The sequence below is a fragment of the Aureobasidium namibiae genome (genome assembly GCF_000721765.1).
Source record: "Aureobasidium namibiae CBS 147.97 unplaced genomic scaffold scaffold_11, whole genome shotgun sequence".
Classification (NCBI taxonomy): domain Eukaryota; kingdom Fungi; phylum Ascomycota; class Dothideomycetes; order Dothideales; family Saccotheciaceae; genus Aureobasidium; species Aureobasidium namibiae.
The window spans coordinates 747,329-769,100 of NW_013581198.1; the positions used below are offsets into that span (position 1 = coordinate 747,329).

The window sequence follows — 21,772 nt, forward strand, 5'->3', positions numbered from 1 at the left end:
CCCCCAACAACACTGACTTTGCCTTTTTGGCCACATCAGCTCGACGACTCGCGCCTGGTTCAGCCATCATCTGTATCGAGCAGACACCGCAAGCATGAATCCACGAGCTCCGCACTACAAATTCCAAACGTCGACCTCGTCCGCCGGCAGCAAAACCAGGGATCTCGATAGTATGTATGGAAGCTTGAGTAACTCATTCGTGCCCGCTTCTGTCCCCACTATGAGCAAGGCGTTCGTTCCCACTTGCACGCCGGCCGTGAGTAGCACGCATGGAACTCCAAGTTCTGCCATGAGTAACAGCACACGCGAGCTGCCTGCTCACAGTCGTTCGCTTGTCAAGTACAAGTCTCAAAGCTCTGATGTGAGTGGTTGCCATTCTCGGCTGTCTTTGACTCTTGCTGACTCTTGCTGACTCTTGCAGGATGATGTACTGATCGAGCGCGCACGCGGCGAGCAACAAGAACAGCATCAGCTGCAGATGCACGCAAAGATGATCCGCCTGGAGGACCAAGTCAGTGACTTGATGGATCAACGCGCAGCCTTCGAGAAGAAACAGGCCGAGAGCGTCCAAGTCATCAGGGATCTCCAACGCGATGTCGCCAGTCTCAAGACTCAAGGTCAACAACACCACGACAAGCTTGACGTCTGCAAGCGTGGTGTAGATGACAACGCCAGAAACACCCAAGCCCTCGAGCAGCGCATCAAGGCGATCCCTGGAAGTTTGGAACCTCGTTTCCAGCACCATGTCACACGTATTGACAAGATCGAGAGTCTTGTTCGCAGTGCTGCAACCCAAAAGAACGGCCACGAGCCCTCCGGAGGCAAGTCATAGCTGACACAACCTGACTGACACTCGCTAACGCCTTGCAGTTTCGCAACTCACATCGAGCATCAGCAAGCTCGTGATTACTCAGGACAAGCACGAATCCTACCTCCAGACTATCGGAGAAAATCTGTTCGCTCATCAGACCAGGATGGAGACTGTCAACAGCGCCATTGATGGTCTTCGCTCTAAGGTCGAGGCACTGAAGACTGTCAATTCTGGGCTTCGTGACAATGAGAACTCAGCCCCCAAAGGCAGCCTCATCAAGATGGATGCGACTACAGACGCAATCTTCAAGCTTCAGACTAAGGTCGACCACCTGGCTGAGCAACTCCGCCACCACGGTAATAGCGCAGGCAGTCCCAAGAGTGACACGTCCAGCACTGCCAACGATGTGGAGAACCTTATGATCCAAATGGACGAAGTGCGCCAGAAGATGACACGTATGGAGAGGAACTTGGTAAGCCATCAAGACTGATTGGCAACAGAGCTGGGCTAACACTCGGTGTACAGGGCATGCAGTCCGAGATGCAAGGCTTCATGGACAAAATCGCACTTGCACACAAACTTAGACTGGAGACAATGTTCTACCAGCTGACCAAGGAATACGAAGGCAGATGTAACCCCGAAGATGTTGAGTTCGGCCTGGAAGATGACCATCTCTTCATGCTCAGACAGAGAATTTTCGAGCGTTTGTCTGTCGAGGACGGAGTGCAGTGCGAGTTTGTGCGCCTCAAGGAATCGCAGCAGATGTATTCTTAGTTGCATGGTGCGGAGATTGATTTGGCGTTGGGCGGCAAGGGACGAAGAGTGTGAGAAAGATGGTTGACATTACAGAGTGTTGAGGCTGAGCGTTCAAGCATGGTGAGAACGAGGTGAGACTCTATGATCAATCATGCAGAAGAGGTTAGGTAGCAGCAGACAAACAGAAGTAATAGCAGTCATCTGAATTCTTGATGATGGAGGGCCTTGGAGGAAGTGGTCGGGGATGCTAGAGCCGAAATGTGGAGATGGACGTGGCAGAAAAAGGCGGTCAGGATAATATTCCATGGGCCATGATTTTTTGCCAGGGTCGAGACGCTGGGCAGAGAGCGACATTTGCACACTAGACATCCCACTCGACACAATGGTCGGAATCAAGCGCAAGGAAGCACCCAAGGCTGTCGCCCCTGTGAGATCTGGATCGGAAAAGAAGCAGAAGCTGGCCTCGACGGGCTCGTCCAAGAAGAAGGCCGCCCCGATCAAGGAACCCACTCCCGAATCCGACGACTCGAGCGAGAGCGACGACCAAGATGAGCTGGACGGAGACGACGACGCCATGTCTGGCGTCCAACTAGAGGCCGGAGACAGCGAGTCGGACGACAAGAAGATCAGAAGTACGTCAAGGACAAGAGCAGCCAAAAACACACGACTGACACAAGCTGTAGCTGGACAATCATCAGCAGAGGCACACGCCGCCCAGCGCGCTCTAGCGAAGGAGCGCAAGGCCGCCAAACCCAACGCAGACATCATCGGCCGCAGCAAGAAGATCTGGGAGAGACTGCGCAGGAAGTCCCATGTGCCTACCGAGGAGCGCAAGGCTCTTGTCGGCGAGCTGTTCGACATCATCACCGGTAGAGTCCGCGACTTTGTCTTCAAGCACGACAGTGTGCGTGTCATTCAGTGCGCCCTCAAGTACGCCAACATGCAGCAAAGGAAGCAAATCGTCACAGAGCTGCGTACCGACATGCGCGAGCTGGCCGAGAGCAAGTACGGCAAGTTCTTGGTCGCCAAGATGGTCGTTGAAGGGTTTGTTTGACCTCTTCCTGTTTCACTCTTTCCTCAACTAACAATCTCTGCAGAGATGCCGAGATCCGCAACATGGTCGTGCCTCAGTTCTACGGTCACGTCCGTCGCTTGATCAACCACCCCGAAGCGGCCTGGATCGTCGACGACATCTACCGCCAGGTCGCTACTTCTTCACAAAAGGCCCTCATGCTCCGCGAATGGTACGGCGCCGAATACGCCATCTTCGGCAAGACCAAGGCCGCCCAAGGTCAGACCGACGAGAAGGTCACGGCCGACTTGAAGGCCATTCTGGAAGAAAGCCCCGAGAAGAAGAAGCCCATGATGCAATACCTCCAACAGCTCATCAACCAGCTTGTCCAGAAGAAGATGACTGGATTTACTATGCTGCATGACGCCATGCTTCAATACTTCCTCAACACCACTCCTGGCACTCCCGAGGCCGCTGAGTTCCTTGAGCTTCTCAAGTCGGATCTGGACGAGGAGAACGGTGGTGATCTTCTCAAAAACTTGGCTTTCACCAAGAACGGTAGCCGTGTCGTGTGTCTGGCTCTTGGTTACGGAACCGCGAAGGACCGCAAGCTCATTCTTCGTGTGTACAAGGATGCCGTTGAGATGATGGCTCTCGATCCCAACGCCCACACTGTCCTGCTTGCCGCCATGGACACCGTCGATGACACAAAAATGACCGCCAAGGCTCTTTTCCCGGAGTTGCTGGGAGAGAACATCAAAGATGAGGCAGAACGCGAGAACCGTCTTGTTGACCTCATCTCGCATCTGACCGCCCGTATCCCGCTACTTTACCCTCTTGCTGGACAAGCCAAGTGGCTGGTTTCTGACGTTCAGAAGAACATCATCGCCGAAGTACACTCCGTACGTGAGGTCACCTCCAAGAAGAACCCCGAGATCCGTCGCGCAGAACTCATCGCATACATGTCGCCCTACTTACTCCCAATCATTCAAACTCGCGCCGCCGACCTTGCAAGTGTTGGCTTCGGCTGTCAATACATCAGTGAGGTTCTTCTGGAGGCTCAAGGTGACAAGAAGGCGGCTTGCGAGGCGGTCGTCGCTTTGACCGAAGGTGATGTGACATCGGAGGGCCACATTGCACAGAACGCAGCCGGTGGCAAGATGCTGAGAGCATTGGTCAGCGGTGGCAAGTTTGATCCCGAAACAAAGAGCGTACAATTGGTTGAGCCTCGCCTCGGCTTCGGCGATATGCTTTTCAAGACACTCAAGGGCAAGTTCGTCCAATGGGCAGCAAGCCCTTCAAGCTTTGTCGTTGTGCAGCTGCTCGAGAGCGAAGACGTCAGCGATGCCAACAAGAAGGTCGTTCGCGACGAGCTATCAAAGGGCAAGAAGACTTTGGAAAAGGCGGCCAAGGGCGAGGACGCCCCTTCGAAAAAGGCGCTTGTCGAGTCAGACGACCAACAAAACAAAAAGAAGAAGAAGACGACCGCAGGGCCGAGGGGCAACGCAGGTGCGAAGATTCTGCTCGAGAAGCTGAGCAAATAAGTGTAGGTGCAATCTTTTCATGTTGGTTCTGGCTATGTAACTCTCAAAAATACCCAGCAGTGTTTTCTTTCTTCGTTCCCTTGACCCTGGGTCGGCCAAATCTCCCCATGTGCCACATTCTTCTATTCTCACTCCCAATTCACTCTCGCGGTAACACAAAAGCGCAGCTGGTGCTATAGAAATGCACAGTTCTTGCTACAGGGTGGCGAAATCCGTAGAGAGCCGACTACACCGCGACTCTCTGTGAATATTTCCGACCTACTAGAGAAACCGTACATTTCTATAGCGTCTGCGTGATGTATGCTTGCACATGGGGAGGATGCAACAAGAGTGATTGCTAAAACTCTGCTCTTCACTTGGTTCGCAGCCAATTTGTCACCTACGCCCGCGATGACACTCGATACTCCATCTTGACAGATGTCAACCAAGACCAGAGCTTTGGTCTTTCTCGACACCACGAGATCGAACATCAATAACGTAGAATTTGGCATCATCATCATCGTGGTTGTCGCAATTACTTGACCCGCAAGACTTGATCGTCACTTCCTTGCGAACGGAACGTCGGTGTGAAATGCACGCTTCATTCTACTCTGGTCGACCGACCATGTTCACTTATTTATTCACAGGTTCCGTTACTTCCTTCATATATGACGGCACCCTTTCTTCCTTCCTTGCCTACTCTACTTCTCAACTCACAAGCCATACAAGTTCAACACCTTTGCTGCTCGTACCATACCATACCATATCTACAATGTCTCCTTCAACACACAGACTCTGTGCACAAGGTCGTGTCAAGAAGCAAAAGGCTCGCTCGAACTCACCTCGTGCCTTTGAGATCCTGCCAGTCGAGGTACGTTTACCCGTCGTCTTCTCAACCCCAGGCTTCCATATACTAACTCTGTACACTAGTTACGGCAGTCAATTGCGGGTTATCTCGACGACAAATCCATCATATCTTATCGACTCACCTGCACATCGACAAAGCACGCCCTTGATGAAGATGAAGGATCCTTCTGGCGCAGTCGTTTCCTTGATACCTTCGATCCTCCTCAAAGCATTCCTATCGGCGAACGCTCGGTCGTCAACGAGTGGTTCAAGAAGCAATACCAGTGCCGCAGAAGCATCGAACATCAAAGGTTCAGCTTCCAAGTTGGAAACAGTCAGAACGAACTGGCAAGCCTATCGCTGATGAGAGACTTGATCAATGGTGCGTGCATGGAACTCAGTCCAATCTTCGTAACACCTCGCTGACACAACAGTCAGAGTCGTTCAACGTCAACCCTTGGCGACCCAACAAGCAAGTCACCCATTCTCGTAACATGGACCGCCTCGAAGCAATTGTCAAGGCTACAGGCTTGCTCGAGTGTGTCTTCCGCCGCTCCAATGTCAAGGGCAGGAAATCGATACCCAATCCAGTCTTGCTCACCATACAGCTCATCCTCACTCACCTCACCTTAACTGCTTCGCCTGCTTCGAAAATCGCCAAGTCATGGGGCTTCTCAGACTCACAGACCCTGGTGTATACTCAGAACTCGGTACGACCCATGTTTAAAGGTCCCAACTGTCAGGAGATTGACATCGAGTGGACACTGCATGTCGCAAATTTCTTCAAGAACCATTTGCTTAATCAACACGAACTGACTCACCTCCGCTACGATGATTTGACTGCATCAGAACGTCCACAGTGCTGGAAGAAACCTGTGTCGCCCGCCGTTCTGAAACTCGGCAAACACTGGAAGGGCAGCTATGCCTATGTCGACCACGACGAACTCATCCACATACGCGACGGGCAAAACGAGGACTATCCAATTCCGGACCATATGAGTGGCGACGACACCGATCAATCTTTCCAAGTGAGTTTCTCTATCGTGCGTCCAAGTTTCAACCGTACTGACAATAATAAAGAATCTCTGCCTCGATTTTCCCGGGGACCCAGAATCTTGGCCTGCCCTCTTTGAAAAGATCCTCAAGTCCCGTACCAAAGTTCAGTACAGCACAGCGACCACGAGAGCTCAAAGACGAGCCACTGGTCCCGGAGTCTTAACACCCGGCAAACCAGTATCTTTTTGCTTCAAGGGCGTAGGTGAAGATGGCAACGACAGCTTCTTGGCATCTGGTTACTTCAACCCTCTGCCACCCCAACACGGAGTACCCGGATGGCATCGCATGACCATGATGAAGTATTGGCGAGATGTGAATGGTGACATGGATCCCAGCTCGCTGTGGGCCTATGAAGGCGTCGTCCTGCCTGGAGGCATGATCATGCTCGGACGCTGGTGGCATCCCACTGGCGATGATGCAGAGTACTCGGGTCCTTTCATCTTCTGGAACGTCGACGCCAGCATGCCTGTCGGTGGCGAAGCAACTCCTGCCACTGACTGATACCAATCATCACTTACAACCCATCACTATTCGTACGACTGGCCCCGGAGCAAGACACAGCACAATTTTCACGACTATTACGACCCATTTTTATCTTCTCTCCTCTTTTGTTGCCCAAACGTCTCGACTGGGCGGAGGCAGGCCATTGAATATCACTATACCCATCCTGGAGCACACTCTTTCTTCGACTCTTTCTTCGACTCTTTCTTTTTGTTTATTATGGCGTCGATGCTGCCGTTGCAGAACTCGTCTCTTGATTTGTAACTCGTTTCTGTATTGCCCTTTTTCACTGGACACCAAAGGCCCTCATACATAGCGTAATTAGTCAATCGAAGTAACATTTTTCACTCCATTTTTCTCCTACGAAGGGATAGAGCGTGAACATCACTATCGAAATGCACAATCGTCTACAAAAGCTAGAGATCTCCACAGAGAGCCATCGATGTCACGATTCTCGATGGATTCCTCCTGGTTCCCGAGACATCTGTGCGTTTTGCAGTTTTACGCTACAAACTTCAGCAGACGAGGAGCGCACCCTCGTCGTGGCTCCCGTATATCTGGGCGGGACACATAGGCCCACTTGTTGTCTTCTATTCAACACTATGCGAACAGCTTGCTTGGAATTTGATCATCTTTTTGGTAGTAGATAACAGACAAAGCTGTTTCCATCACCCTCTGTATCTTCATACTCGTTTGAATGCTCATGCTTGAAGCGTTATATGTACTCGTAATAAAAGAGATAGAAACCTCAAGGTTGTGCTTGTCATCCATGAAATATTTTGGAGTCAGACTCTTGGTCGAAGATACTCATGACACCTCTTACGATGGTTTTAGCTAGACAAACTTTTATCAATCCAAGAGAACGGCCATCTGATAGTCATAAATCTCTGATATTCCAGGTTTGCATTGCTGATTGCAAGATGGATACAAGTTGTTTAATCTTCTTGGAGCGTTCATCCACGCCGAGGGTAAGTAGGTAGAAGTCGTCATGAGCAGGTACAGATGATGTTGTGAGCATGGAGGGAAGAAAGGTTGAAGAGTACCTGAAGAGACAGCACATAGAGGGATCAAGGCAAAAGTGTTTTCAGATGCAAGAACTTTTTGAATTCTATAGTAATCTGTATCAAGTATTTTAGTTTTTGACCACGCAGTTGAAATGCGGGTTCCATCCTTCTAGCAAGGGGAAGAGTTGAAAGTGATGAAGAGCTCAAAGCAGATAAGAAACGCCCAGACACCATCGCCTTTTGTTGGTTGAATCTAAAAGTCGAAGCTCCATCACCACCACATGTTTCCCCCTTTTTGTTGTTACTTTGTCCCCGCCTGGTATCATTGCACATGTTGAATCATCATAAGCACCCCTTGTAAAGTCAAAAGAAGAATATCAGAGAGGGTGAGAGCTGTTGTGGCAAGACAGCTTCCCCTCTATGCTATGCAGAAAAAGGTTGTGGAAACGGGAAATGCTGTGGAGAGAGAGAAAAGAGAAGAAGCGGCGCGATATACAGCTCTAGATAAGCATCTAGTATCTGTACATGTCGCTCTTGAAGGGACCCTCGACGGGGAGACCGAGGTATTCGGCCTGGACGTCGGTGAGGGTAGAGAGCTCAGCGTTGACGTGCTCAAGGTGGAGAAGAGCGACCTGCTCGTCGAGGATCTTGGGCAGGACGTAGACACCAACGGGCATGACACCGTTCTTGAGCTCACCAACACCCTCACCCTCGTTGGCGCGGGCGAACTCGACGTACTTCTTGCCGAAAGCCTCGTCACCGGCCTTGTACAGCATGATCTGGGCAAGGACCTGGTTGGCGAAGGAGCAGGACATGACAAAGGAAGAGTGACCGGTGGCACAGCCAAGGTTGACGAGACGGCCCTCGGCGAGGAGGATGATGTGACGGCCGGAAGGCATGAGGAAACGGTCGACCTGGGGCTTGATGTTCTGGACCGAGGTGGCGTTCTTCTTCAACCAGGCAACGTCGATCTCAATGTCGAAGTGACCAATGTTGCAGACAATGGCGTTCTCGGGCATGGCCTCGAAGTGCTTGCCGACGAGAATGTCACGGCAGCCGGTGGTGGTGACGAAGATCTGACCGACGGAAGCGGCCTTCTCCATGGTGGTGACCTGGTAGCCGGAGACGGCGGCCTGGAGGGCGTTGATGGGATCAATCTCAGTAACGAGGACGCGGGCACCCATGGCGTGGAGAGCCTGGGCGCAACCCTTACCGACATCACCGAAACCGGCGACGACGGCGACCTTGCCAGCAATCATGACATCGGTGGCGCGCTTGATACCGTCGACGAGCGACTCACGGCAGCCGTAAAGGTTGTCGAACTTGGACTTGGTGACGGAGTCGTTGACGTTGATGGCGGGGACAAGGAGGCCCTTGTTCTTGAGCATCTTGTAGAGGTGGTGGACACCGGTGGTGGTCTCCTCGGAGACACCGTAGCAGTCCTTGAGCATCTCGGGGTACTTCTTGTGGACAAGGGCGGTAAGATCACCACCGTCGTCGAGGATCAAGTTGAGAGACTTGCCCGAGGGGAAAGAGGTGAGCTGCTGCTCGAGGCACCACTCGTACTCCTCCTCGGTCTCACCCTTCCAGGCGAAGACGGGGGTACCACCGGCGGCGATGGCGGCAGCGGCGTGGTCCTGAGTGGAGAAGATGTTGCACGAAGACCAGGTGAGCTCGGCACCGAGGGCCTTGAGGGTCTCGATGAGGACGGCAGTCTGGATGGCTGTGAAGGCGCGGGTTAGCTTGGATAGGCGCTTCCTGAGGACGGATTGACATACTCATGTGCAAGCAACCGGCGATGCGGGCGCCCTTGAGGGGCTGCTCCTGAGCGTACTTCTCGCGGGTGGCCATAAGACCGGGCATCTCGTGCTCGGCGAGCTCGATCTCGCGACGACCGAAAGCGGCCAAGCTGAGGTCGGCGACCTTGAACTTCTGGGCGGGGGCAGACATCTTGATGGTACAGAAAAGAGGGGATAGGAAATGGATTGGAGGGGAGAGAGATGTAAGGAAGGAAGGGAGGAGAGAGGAGGGCAGAGTGTATGTAAAGTGCTAGCAGCCAACAAAAAGTGGCCCCACCCCTCTCTCAATCTCGACAATTGCCGTAATGTCTACAGATCTTCACCGCCTCGGATCTTTTGGAATTCTGCCCCCCAGCTTCAGAAGGGTCTCTAGCTGGAGCACGTGCCTCTGCGCAGTCAGTGCTGGTGCTGTTCCTGCCAAAAGCGGTGAATAGCGAGTTTTGGAAAGAACAAACCTCTCAACCACAGTGCCAAGCGCCGCGAGCTCTCCATGCTCTCTGCACCAGCCATTCCACTGCGTGGTCTTGACGTCTTTCATTTGTGCACTGTCTAAACCTCTGCCACCGTGTCCTCAGCTTCCTTGTCCACTACCGTGCTCGCCTGACTACTGCTTCCACTCATCCAATTGCTCAACACGCCGCACCGTTTGTCACTAGTCAACGACCTCTGCGCCATGACTGTCTACATATGCTGCTTTGATTTAGGCCTCCTCCATGACATTCCAGGTGCTGACCATTTCCGTCTACGAACAATACCATCTTCACACACCTAGTACACAGAAATAAACAGTCTACCGTCATTGCGTTTCATTGATTCGTGATTATGCTCTAGCTATTCAGGAAAGAAGGGGGAATCATGTGTCGGAGCTCTCCCGCTCCTTCGTGCTGATCGTAGACATCGTAGTGCGTAAGGGGGAAAAAGGAAAAGCGAATCTGTCCATATGCTTGCTGTGTTTCATTTCCGCCGTTAATGTCCTTTGTGTTTGTGCTCGTCAGAAACTGGATGGAGATGCAAGTGCTGTGTCGTTGTCGTTGTCGGCTTCATCAAAAACTCGTGAAAAGCGAAAAGAGGTCATCTCTCAAGCAAAAACGCTGCGGAAGAAAAGGGTACCGAAAAGAGTTTTCGTGATATGCAACATGCTTGCTTCGTCCAGTCAACGAAGTTTCGTTATTTGTCGGTCCTCAGACGTGGGTTTCAGGATTCCTCGTATGGCCCGAGGTTGCTCCTAATACCTCGCAGCAGGTGGAGGTCCAGGTGGTGGAGGTGGATAGCTGCCGGGATACATCATCTGGTTTCCAGGCTGCATGGGCATCTGAGGAGCTCCGCCCTGCTGTTGTTGTTGCTGCTGTAGAAGGGGGAGCATACGGTACAGGCTCTCTTCTTGTGCACGACGTGCCTCTCTGTCCTGTTTCTCGTGGCGTTTCTGCTTCATGGCCTTTTTCTTTTCCAGCTCGTGGATCTCGCGTCTGTTGCGAGTTAGCCATGGTCGATAGTCATGCATTCATATAGGCTTACCTGTGTTCATTCATTTCCTTCCACTCGCTGAAAGCACCCTTGATACCCAAGGCAGCAATACCAACGGCTGCTGCGTCCTGAACCCATGCCTTGGTCTGCTTCTTGCGAGCTTCGTTGGGAGACATTTCACCTTCTTGGACGAGCTTGTGGCGCTTCTCATGAGCTTCCATGCTGGAGTAAACACCATGAGCAGCGTGAATGGTGGCGACAGTAGCAAGACCGGCTGTGAGCAGCTCCTTGCCTCGCATACGCTTGCGACGGACATCCACATCAGTGCTGCTGCTCGAAGAACTCTCGCTACGTGCGCCGCGGTTGTTTGTTGAAGCAGCGAGGGCGCCGGCGCCAGCACCTGCACCAGCGGCGGGTCCCAGGTTTCGATCACGACCGCGCTGGGCGACGGCGCGGCTTCCTGTATCTGATTGAGCGGGTGAGCTACGCTCCTTGTTGCGACGACGATTGCGGGAAGGCACATACGAGTCTGCAGAGCTGGACGAAGGGGAGCGCCTACGACGTGACTTGGATCGCACACGGTCGTAGATGGCCTTGCCAGCTGCTGCTAGAGCTCCTCCAGCTGCGAGCTTCTCAAGCCCGCCAGCACCACCGCCTTGGCCATCACGGCCACGCGACTGGCTTCTGCCACGACCACCAAAGATGGATCGAGAACGACTGCGAGAGCGGCCATACGGGTCGTCCCTAGCGCCAGCAGGACCTCTACTTCTACTGCGAGGGCCATTGGCAAGACGGTTGGCTGCAAGACCTCCAATCACGGCTTCGGCCAGATGACGTTTGGTCTTCTTGTCGGGATTGCGATCAACGAGGCCGTCAATACCTCCAGCACCAATAGCGGCAGTGGCAATGCGACGGCCCTTCTCTCCAGTCCAGGGTCCAGGGTCTTTGCGAGAGCGGAACGCCTCGACAGCACCAGCAACAAGAGCGGCTTGAGCAGCCTGAGCCCACTTGCGTTCGGCACGACCCTTGGATCTGCTCCGACTGCGGCTGTCTTCGTCCGAGTCGTAGCGGCCACCATGACGTGATCTGGCTCTAGCATCTCTGTCACGACGAGAGTCATGATCTCTAGACCTGCTGCGGCTGCGGGAGCGTCCTGTTATAGCAGCGGCGACTCCTCCAAGTCCAAGGCCTTCCAAGATCTCACCGACACCAGACTTGCGACGTTCTGTGTGACGACGACGGGGGGGAGAGTACTCTTCCGATTCATAGTCGCGATCATGGCGATCGCGGTGACGGCGGCGGTCCTTTGCGCGTCCAGCAGCGTATCCAGCACCAGCAGCGGCGGCAGCAGCTACGGGAACGTCGCAGTCATCATCGTAATCATCGTAGTCTCTGCGGCCGACCTGGCTCCGGGCGCGACGGGGTGGGGGATAGTTGTCGTATTCTCTTCTTCCTCCACGGGGAGCATAACGATCGTTGGACGGGGGAGGAAAGTCTCTTGTGATGTCTTCGACGCTTTCGTCGCGAGGACGGTAGACCAGATCGCGAGGAGGAGGGCCTTTACCGCGCTCGATGTATGTCGTTTCCTGGACGAACTCGGGATCACCGCGTTCGCGGGGTCGGGTGCGGGTCTCGCGGTAGCGGCGGCGGTCGTCGTATGCGCCGTAGTCGGACATGATGTGGCAGGTGGTCGAGGGTCGGTCGAGAAAGAAAGAGGGAGGTTTGGCAGGCAGCGCTCAGTCAAGATGACAGGCGTGGCAGGCGTCACAAGCCTGACAAGGGTGGCTGGTAGTGGCCTTGGCTTGGTGGGTGTGGTGGGGTGTCAAGCGCCTTGACTGGGCGTTCGATCTCAGATGTGTTTGTTGCGAGATCAAGGAAAAGAATAAGGTAGGGATTGCGTCGCGTTTCGAGCGGTCAAAGTTCACAGGGGCGTGTGTTTATGCGTGATGGAGAAGTAAAGAGATTGTAAGAGGCAAGTGAAGATATGGATGAAAGGGAAAGCGCGGCGCTACAGACCAACCAATTCACAGACGAAGTTGCAACTGCAGGTTTGTCGAGACGTGGCAGGCGCGACCGCCAAAGCAGCAGCCACATGAATGCACAAAGACGTCATCCAAGCCTGCCTTTCGCAGCCCAATCTACGCCTAACTCCTGCTTAGACATCTAGACAGCCATTCGGTCTGGTTCTCTGCTGCATTGCTGTTATGTCGATGGCAAGCAGTAAGGAAGTAGGCAGGTAGGTTGGTATTCTCGTTGGACCCGTCTTTGTTTCAATCTGTGGAAAGACCCTCGCCAAGCCGGCCCCGTTGCCAAACACTTGTTCCTGTCAGGACCCAACCTTAACCCCACTCTGCAGTCCTGGTTGTGATTGATAACTCTCCATTGCACTGGCATCGACAGCATGACAGAACAAATCTCCTGTTTCCCAAGCGCTGAGTATCACGAGTCTTCGTCCGCTAGGTACTGGAACGACGTGCCTTATGGGAGTACACGACTGAATCTGCTTGACATATGTGTGCCTAAGAGACAGCCTGAAGATGCTTCACAAGCAATATGGCTAGTGTAAGTAAAGTTTTTTTTTTCTTAGTAACTTCTTTCTCTTTGGAGAAATCTTCTCGCGACCGGCAAAGCCTTGTCCAGCGACATCTGTTTCGTCAAAAGCACCAAACCCTCCTTCTCTCAGAATCATGTCGATCGCGACCTGCAATGGCTGACTTTCAACCAGCTATATCCACGGAGGAGCTTGGAGAGATCCCTTGATCGATCGTAAGAGTTTCAAGACTGCCCTCGACATGCTTCTCGAAGACGATCAGCCACACAATATCGCCGGATTCGTATCCGTGGACTACCGCCTGTCACCCTATCCCTCTCACCCTATATTGCCATCGTCTCCAAGCGACGATAGCCGTAATTCACAGCATCCAGAGCACCTTGACGACATCCTCGGTGCTTTGTTGTTCCTTAGCACCGAAGCTGGTACAGATATCCAGCTCGAGAAGGGTGAGATTGTTCGGTTGCCAGACACATCGTCTATCACGGAAGGTCGCTACATTTTGTGCGGTCATAGTTGCGGTGCGACACTTGCAATGCAAGCCACTGCTCTCCTGAACGGTGGACGGCGTGGTACACGGCCTCCAGTAGCATTGTTGGGTATGGAGGGCATCTACGACTTGAATGCTCTGGTGGCCAAGCATAGTCATCCGGCTTATCGCGAGTTTATCACAGGTGCTTTTGGTGAAGACGAGGGAACATGGATCACTGCAAGCCAACTGTGCTGCGAATTACAAAAGTGGCAAGGCAATGCTTTGCTCATACACTCAATAAACGATGAGTTGGTGGATATGCAGCAAACAGATTCGGCGGTGGAAAAGCTGGTCATACAAGGATTCACAAGAACAACAGCAGCACCAAGCTCGGTCAAAAACGATGGCAGGCGAGTGTCGAAGATAGTCATCGACTGCATGCATGACGAGGTCTGGGAGCAGGGAACCGAGTTGGCAAAAGCGATTCGAAGCGTGACTGACGAAAGCTGGATCCCCAATACCTCGTCTGCAACGTGTTAACACCATCAAAAAGTGGTTTCAGCGACTGAGCCTTTTGAACATGACAATACAACAGATCTCACATGTCTCAGAACCGAGGCATCTGCTTTGACGAAGAGTTCAAATGGTATGAGCAGGTTCCCTTTGACGAGTTCTTTAGAAAACCAATGTATACAGAGTGACCCTGTTTCAGGTGAGGGTGAGCGCCAAGGGCCGACAAAAGCCGAAGACGCTGGGGAAATTCTCGAGCGGACAGCGACATGTGATTGATGATTGTCCAAGATTTGTCTTGATATAAGAAATCGAGTATGGCGGACAAGGTAGCAGGAGTGCCCCTGGCCAAGACAGCAGAGCAGACGGTCAACAATGGCGTAAAGGCTGCACCCAAGGCGGCCGAGGGCAATCCCGCCTTTCGCATGATGGGTATGTCACCAATACGATCTTCCCTTTGGCTATGCCACACGCGCCTGTCAAGGGCGAACCTGATGCCACACTCAGAGGAATTGTCACTAATGCATAAGAAACACAGGCCTACCAAACATCAAGGCCAAACTCCCCTCGCGAAACTGGATGATCTTCCTCTCCATCACCGGATCCTTTGCAGCAGCCGTCTACTACGACAAGCGCGAAACATCCCGTCTCCAGAAGAAATACTGCGATATGGTCGCTCCCCTCTCCGAGGTCATTCTGCCCACAACCACAATGCCCAGGAAAATGACCATCTACCTACAAGCGCCGCCAGCCGACGGCCTAAGAAACGCCAGAGAACATTTCTACGAATACGTGAAGCCTGTTCTGGTAGCAGGAGCTATGGATTGGGATGTTGTCGAAGGCAGAAGAGAGGGAGACTTGCGTTTCGGAGCTGCAGAAAAGATCAGAAGATACAGGCGGAAAGCTGAAGGTCTCGACGAGGACACTGTCGAGCCTACGAAAGACCAGATCGTCGCCGAGCAGCGAGAACGCGTTGGCTGTGTCGATGAGGCTGGCGTCAAGGGAGACCTGGTCGTTGGCAGACACGCGTGGAAGGAATATCTACGCGGCACACACGAAGGCTGGCTGGGCCCCTTGAAAGAGCCTGTCCAGCTCGAGCAGACCGACGACGTCAAGCAGCACATCGATGGCGCACCCTCACTGGGCGATGCAGCCGTCAAAGCAGCCACCGATCTGACCATGAAGGACACTCCTCCCACCGCTTCCTCGGGCTCGTCAACAACCACAAACTCAAACTCGATCGTCTTCGACTCAAATGCCGACGACTCTGCAAACACAGCCCCTGAGTCCCTCCCCGACCCGCCAAAGGAAGAAGCACCCGTCAAACCAAAACTCACAAAACCCGACCCCTACATCTCAACCTCCGCCTACCCCACTGCCACCTTGCCATCATCCATGCCCGGTTCCCTTGGCCCAACCATCGCAATTCCCCTGCCTCACCTCCTAGGCTTCTGGAACTTCCCCATCCGAATTTACCGTTTCCTCAACCGTCGTTATGTTGCAGAAGAGATCTTCTCTCGTACCGCTGCCGCTGTTCTCGCGTCTCACCGCGAATTCCAAAACTCCGACATTGATTACCTGTCACACGAAGAAAAGGAATGGCACAAGAGCGTGAGGAAGCCCAAGGCTGACTCTGAAGCCGAAGAGGGTGCCGTTCAACAAGAGAAGAAGGAAAGATTGTGGTTGGATGAAGTTGTTGTCGATGATAGAGTTACATCGAGAATGCGTGTCTTTGAGTTGCCCGCCGAAGGCCAGTTGCCTGTATCAAATCTGGAGCGAAACAACACACAGCAGCCAGCTTGGACCTACCAGGGTGGTGCCTCTACTAACAAGGAGTAAATGGCATTGGATATTCCGTCACGAAAAGAAAGCTCAGGCTTTTGTATATTTATTGTATATGAACAAATCACTGCTCAAATTCAGTCTGCTTTCGCTCCTTCATGTTCTGACCAAACATCTCGTTCTCTCAACACATTTACTCAGCAATCAGCCACCCACGTTTGTGGCAGGTCATATATCGTTTCCGCCAAAATCTATCCCTCTCCTTCCATAACACCTTCCTCTCCGACTCGTCCAAAGAAGGTCACTGTCCGCTTGTTGATCTTCCATGCATCACTAGCACCAGCCTCCACCTCTGCATCCTGTGCCTCTGCAGCAGGGAGGCAGACCAGTTCGTCAACATACTTTCCATACGCGGTCACCTGTTGACCTTCCCACTTCCCTCGGCCCAGATGTACGCCAGTGAAGTATGTGGTTGCCTTTGCTGAAGATGACCCAGTGACCAGATGCTGCGTTGTGAGAGCGTGTTGAGTTGTCACTGGCTTTAGTCTGTGAGATATATTAGTCCAGTCCGCGAATTCTCTACTTCGAGTGATGAGAATAAAGACGTTTGGATCGGAGAGAGGCTTACCGTTGCTGAATCCTCTTGCTCAACGCATCAACACCAAGAATTGGTTCGTCATTGAACGGGTAGATTGCCACCACATCTTTTTCAAAGACCTTCTCTAACAGAGCCCAATCTTTGTTATCCAGAGCTATACAGTATAGCGCTATCGTGTTTCTGATAGCATTGTAATCATGGGGTCCTGGCGAGGATGACATTTCTTCACTTGGAGGAATGCTTCCCAGGATATGTGTCGATATGATGTGTTTCCTCGCTGTTGGTAGAACTTAGATGGTAATGTTGCTAGGATGAAGGCGCAAAGAGGTATCTATCATACGAAGCTGTAGTTGTAGTTGTGCTTCGGTCTCCCCTCTCGGCTCCGTGAGTCGGGTCTCCCCTTCACCTCCAATGTCGTCGGGCAGCTATCAAGATGCACAGTTGCTTCACTGAGTAGAAAACATTCGCTGAGACTCGTAGCGCGAGTCCCGTCTGTATGGATATATCTGCCAATCTGGAGACAATTGTGCGTCTCGACGACTTCAGATGACTGAGGGATGGTTGTGACGAAGACTTCTACATTTCGCGACCCGCCCGAAATGTTATCGATGCACCATAGTTCTTCTCGCGTTTAACTTGAAGAATTTTGGCCGTTGAGCCAGCAGTTCTGTGACGTTCATGCTCGCAAGTGAGACCATGGACTGGAGAACGCGTCTGTTGTCGAATTCGAATTTACCGGCAGCCCCAGGGTCGGCATCTCACACCTCGTACGCTCCCGACATGCGCATCTTTCCATCCTTCTTGGCCAACAGACCACCGGGTACGTGGTTCGCAATCAATGACGCCGCCGATACTGGGCATCTCTTGTTCGAGCGAAACCTTCATGACAAGTCCAAAGAACAACCCACGCGAGACGAAAGAAGGTCGCCAAGCGGAACGAACTTTCCAAATGAGGCATGGGGCTGGGCGCAGCAAGGGTCACACGCAGTACGTCAGGTCCATCTCTCTTGGTGTTCTTGTCTCCTGTGGAGAAATGGAGCCTCCGACGACATCGACATCTCCAAATCCACTTGGCAAGAGGTCAACAACCAAGACGAGGGCATAGAGGAAAAGATTTGAAATTCCCCAGAGGCACACCCCCGCGGTGCCCGCAGCGATAATTCGATGGTGACAACCGTCGCCAAGACGAGAGCCTTGGTGTGTTCTATGCTCCAATACCCATATGTCTGGAAATGTCGACACCACATCTGCATTGACAATCTTCTTGGTGTCTTTGGCATAAGCCTTGGCTGTTCAAGACGAGCATTTACTCTGCCTAGTGCTTGTATGTCTCAGTCTGATCGAGGCCTTTGCTGAATCCTCTTCTTGACTTTCCACCTACGGCATTTGGACAAACTTGGGCGACACATGAGGCAAGAGCCAAAATAGCATCACCCAAGGTATTCCTAAGACCGCCAAGGGTGAATCTTAGGATGTATGAACGTTTGGAGATTGAGAAGTGTAAGCAACACACAGTCTCCCACGCCACTTCGCACGATAGTGGATGCAATATGAGGGCAGTTTGTGTGAAACCTCAGAAGGTCAATTGACAGCTGAGCTTTCCGCCAGAGACGCCAGTAGCTAGCAACAGAGTGGCTGGTGATTGCAATGCGTTCAAGCTGACTTTCAACTCCGAACCTCAGTTCGCACGCCGAGCATACCACTCCGCCCACAGCAAGCCAGATCAACGGCCTTGGCAACTCTGATCTATATGCCAAAAAATGCTCCGCCCAGCAAAGGGACGCCGAGAGAAGAAGTCTCCAACGGTTGGAACTCTCTTGCATACCACATGACGCTTGGCAAACATGCTCCCCAGGCACGAATGTATCCCAACTTCTGACGTGTGCCTTGGGAACGTCTTGGATAGGCAATCCTCTTGAGCATGGAAATGGTATAAGTATGTGTGCCTGCCCTTGCTGTAAAGATATCCATCCACACAACAATTCGACAACAGCTTAATACGACCAGCGACCAACACCAATACACACCAACAACAACCAATTCTTTATAGAAATCGTCAACATGAAGTTCACTGCTGCCACCATTGCTACTTTGGCCGTTGTCGCCTCTGCCCTTCCCACAGAAGTCGCAGCCCCCAAGGGTAAGACTTCCACTCTCCTATCTACTCTGCTCGACCTCTTACGGATCTTGACATTCTCTAGGCGGCTGGGAATCTATCACTTACCCTAAGGGAACTGGTGCAAACCTCCATGAGTATCCCAAGGGTACTGGAGAGAACCTTCACGAATACAACGCCCCTCCCGGTGGCTGGGGATCCGTCGATTACTCCAAGGGCGGTGCTGCACCTGCCAAATGCCCCGAGGCTCCCAAGATGGCCGGCTCTCCCTTCACATTCACCTCCTACTACGAGGTCAAGGCCACCCCCGATCAAGTGGTCAACGGTACGACTCCCACTGGCGGTCTTGCCGGTGCTTCAGGCCTCTTCAAGATCGGCATCAACAGCGAGTTGAACCTGATCTGCTACAACATTGAGATCTACAACTTCCGCGGCGACTACTCATCTCCCGCCGCCACAGCCACACACATCCACGAGGCTGCCAAGGGTGCCTCTGGTCCTCCCAGAATTGCCTTCCCCAACCCCGTCGATGTTGGCAATGGTGTTCGCCGCAGCGTAGGCTGCCAGCAGGGTCCCTTCAAGACTGGCTTGTTGGCCAACGGAAAGGACACGGCTGACGGCTTCCACATCAGCCAGATCGAGAAGAACCCCGCTGGCTTCTTCGCCGACACTCACTCGAGCTTGGCTGTTCCCGGAGCTGTTCGTGGTCAGCTTGCTTAAAGGCTCTGTTCACTCAAGATGATGGCCTGAGGATCTTCCTGTGATACCAACTGTACTGCTCTTTTGCTTGTACCTATTTCGTATGTCATTTGGTCAGAAATATAATTCATAATCTCACTCCTTGCAATACTTCTTCCTCCAATCTATAAAGACTAGTAGAATGAGTTGTAGAGAAGCGCGATTTAACCGATATGCAGTGACATCTGGAATAGACCTTGACATGTTTCCAAAGCCATAATCGTGTTTACAAGAATACTGGGTTCTTGGATAGTCTGTGGACTCATGACCTGTTGCCGTGAGGCCGAGGCCAATTGTTGTTTTCGTAGTCAAGTATGGTATGATCTTGTGGTAACGAATGCTTTCTATATAGCACATGTCCTTGTTTCTCCTTAGAAATGAAGGACCTCTGTCCATTCCGCCTTCTCTTTGAGAAGGCCATTGGGATACGTCCGCCAAGTGATGTTACACACGCCCCTTATACCTTCAGAAATATCTCGAATATCCATATCATGGACCCGAAAGCACTCTAGAGGCTTTTGTGGAACCTTCGCCTCGCCGTCCGCAATCATGCGCATCATAGGTCCTGGTTCCATGTAAACAGATTTCGCACCCTCGAAAATCAACACGCTGGCTTCTTCGACTTCTAGCAATCTTCTGGCGACTTTTGCATGTAGGCGCGCGTCCCAGAGGCCCTCACGGCCATTTGTTTCTTCAAGAATGGAGATGGCTTCGCGTCGTGTAATCGGGTCACGGCACTTGATGGCCACGAGGTATAGAGGGGGAATATATTCCATGTTGAGCGAGAATCTCGGCACGTTGGTGACAGAAAGTGCGGCCAGTCGTGTGTGCAAGCATGGCTCCCTTGGCTCTGACGAAGGTGTAATCAGGGCTCGGGACCACTTGACTATGGACGCAAACTCGGGGAGGTAAGCATCAAAGCCAGATTCTTCCAGTTCAGTGCATCGTGCCAGCCAGATGAAACTAGCTGTATGCTGCATCCGAAGCGATTTTTCGATCTTGTAGTCGTCTTCTGTGAGTGTGTTGCATGACTTTACGAAGTTGGCCATGCTGTTCTTCCAGATTGAGAACTCGCTCAGCAGATGGATTTGTAAAGTTCGTCCCGTCAAGGAAACAGACCCAGCTTCGGCGTGCTTTCCATCGTGAATGCTGCGAATGAAACCAAGACTTGAAGCAACCAGTAGATCAAGCGAGCTTTTAGCGTGCTCAAAGCTGTCGAATGATCTTGGTACAGACAGAGTCAACAACTTGTCCATGTGGTAGAATAGGCTGGAACCTGAGAATCCCATCAAGGTAGTCTGTGAATCCAGCCGATGGAAAAGGGGTCGGACCTCCTGTCTGATAGATTTGGCGATCGTATTCGACGATGCTTCCTTTCCGCCATCCTGGACTAGCGACGATCTGAGCATGTTCAGGCCATTTTGTAAATGATCGATGACCAAGATGCGGTTTCCATAAATGCATTCTAGTGAGATGAACAAAAGACAACATAACATAGCTATATCAAGTGATCCTGGGTCTCTGCTGAGATGTATCTTCAACTGCTTGATGGCTTCGTTGTAATGTCGCAGGACAAAGTTGGGGTCTATCGCATTTTGCACGATTTGATTGTTGGCTGCGCCGGCTTCAAAGCGTGCATGTGCGGAACTCAATGCTATCAATGCATGTCTGATAGCTGGCTCTGAAGCACTCAGTTGGGGCAAATCGAAGGACCAAAAAGAGTGACTCAAAACGTTCGACAGGGCAGGTCCGGTCCGCATGCTGAAGAACTCGATCCAAGGGCTTTCTTCACCCGACACCGCTGGCGACAGGAAGGCAGCATCAACAATCAACTTGGCTGGTGCCAGACGCCGAACCGCCCGATTCGAGGCAGACGTTGTCGTGAGCGATGGCCTTTTCTGTGTCAAAGGTACTACCGCTCGATCCGGTGGTGTAGCTGATTTGACGGTCTTCCTCTCTGGCTGCACAGCATAGCCATCGCATTTGCGCCCGGTGTCAGTGCAGCGCTTGCAGTATGGCTTCTCTTCATCACATTTCACTTTGCGTATCTATCATATTGCGTCAGTAGTGGCTCGCTGGCGCATTGATTGCAACAGTCGCATACTTTGCAGGTGATGCAGCCGGTGCGGACCTTGAGCTTTCGACTTGGTCGGCTGCCTTCGGATGGGGTCGCAGACATCAAGGACAGCTTACACAACGCGCTCTATAACGACGCACACGCTGGCTGTTCGTC

General features: G+C 52.4%; 10 protein-coding genes across 10 annotated transcripts; 6 read left to right on the top strand and 4 right to left on the bottom strand.

The window, feature by feature from the left end:
• Nucleotides 1–94: 94 nt before the first annotated feature.
• Nucleotides 95–1,585, top strand: M436DRAFT_49364 (uncharacterized protein; the record flags this gene model as incomplete). The annotated part of the gene is made up of 5 exons (XM_013570723.1): nt 95–235; nt 311–361; nt 422–825; nt 890–1,283; nt 1,337–1,585. The coding sequence occupies 5 exons, from the start codon at nt 95–97 to the stop codon at nt 1,583–1,585; spliced, it is 1,239 nt and encodes a 412-aa protein (XP_013426177.1).
• Nucleotides 1,586–1,949: 364 nt separating this feature from the next.
• Nucleotides 1,950–4,123, top strand: M436DRAFT_73913 (ARM repeat-containing protein; the record flags this gene model as incomplete). Its single annotated transcript, XM_013570988.1, has 3 exons — nt 1,950–2,199; nt 2,251–2,611; nt 2,665–4,123. 3 exons carry the CDS (start codon nt 1,950–1,952, stop codon nt 4,121–4,123), a joined length of 2,070 nt encoding a protein of 689 aa, XP_013426442.1.
• A 751-nt stretch (nt 4,124–4,874) lies between these two features.
• Nucleotides 4,875–6,505, top strand: M436DRAFT_73914 (uncharacterized protein; the record flags this gene model as incomplete). The annotated part of the gene is made up of 4 exons (XM_013570989.1): nt 4,875–4,973; nt 5,033–5,330; nt 5,387–5,976; nt 6,029–6,505. The coding sequence occupies 4 exons, from the start codon at nt 4,875–4,877 to the stop codon at nt 6,503–6,505; spliced, it is 1,464 nt and encodes a 487-aa protein (XP_013426443.1).
• Nucleotides 6,506–8,021: 1,516 nt separating this feature from the next.
• M436DRAFT_64975 (S-adenosyl-L-homocysteine hydrolase-like protein) lies at nt 8,022–9,459 on the bottom strand (the record flags this gene model as incomplete). Its single annotated transcript, XM_013570894.1, has 2 exons — nt 8,022–9,232; nt 9,288–9,459. The coding sequence occupies 2 exons, from the start codon at nt 9,457–9,459 to the stop codon at nt 8,022–8,024; spliced, it is 1,383 nt and encodes a 460-aa protein (XP_013426348.1).
• Nucleotides 9,460–10,533: 1,074 nt separating this feature from the next.
• On the bottom strand, nt 10,534–12,448 carry M436DRAFT_73916 (uncharacterized protein; the record flags this gene model as incomplete). Its single annotated transcript, XM_013570990.1, has 2 exons — nt 10,534–10,774; nt 10,824–12,448. 2 exons carry the CDS (start codon nt 12,446–12,448, stop codon nt 10,534–10,536), a joined length of 1,866 nt encoding a protein of 621 aa, XP_013426444.1.
• A 725-nt stretch (nt 12,449–13,173) lies between these two features.
• On the top strand, nt 13,174–14,335 carry M436DRAFT_48993 (alpha/beta-hydrolase; the record flags this gene model as incomplete). Its single annotated transcript, XM_013570643.1, has 3 exons — nt 13,174–13,334; nt 13,498–13,748; nt 13,815–14,335. 3 exons carry the CDS (start codon nt 13,174–13,176, stop codon nt 14,333–14,335), a joined length of 933 nt encoding a protein of 310 aa, XP_013426097.1.
• A 507-nt stretch (nt 14,336–14,842) lies between these two features.
• M436DRAFT_49380 (uncharacterized protein) lies at nt 14,843–16,144 on the top strand (the record flags this gene model as incomplete). Its single annotated transcript, XM_013570727.1, has 1 exon — nt 14,843–16,144. A coding segment is annotated over one exon (1,302 nt), but the record flags the coding sequence as incomplete, so codon positions are not given.
• A 194-nt stretch (nt 16,145–16,338) lies between these two features.
• Nucleotides 16,339–16,906, bottom strand: M436DRAFT_49259 (uncharacterized protein; the record flags this gene model as incomplete). The annotated part of the gene is made up of 2 exons (XM_013570708.1): nt 16,339–16,633; nt 16,716–16,906. 2 exons carry the CDS (start codon nt 16,904–16,906, stop codon nt 16,339–16,341), a joined length of 486 nt encoding a protein of 161 aa, XP_013426162.1.
• A 1,979-nt stretch (nt 16,907–18,885) lies between these two features.
• On the top strand, nt 18,886–19,521 carry M436DRAFT_49433 (uncharacterized protein; the record flags this gene model as incomplete). The annotated part of the gene is made up of 1 exon (XM_013570739.1): nt 18,886–19,521. A coding segment is annotated over one exon (636 nt), but the record flags the coding sequence as incomplete, so codon positions are not given.
• Nucleotides 19,522–19,910: 389 nt separating this feature from the next.
• Nucleotides 19,911–21,718, bottom strand: M436DRAFT_49251 (uncharacterized protein; the record flags this gene model as incomplete). Its single annotated transcript, XM_013570704.1, has 2 exons — nt 19,911–21,587; nt 21,644–21,718. The coding sequence occupies 2 exons, from the start codon at nt 21,716–21,718 to the stop codon at nt 19,911–19,913; spliced, it is 1,752 nt and encodes a 583-aa protein (XP_013426158.1).
• Nucleotides 21,719–21,772: the final 54 nt, after the last annotated feature.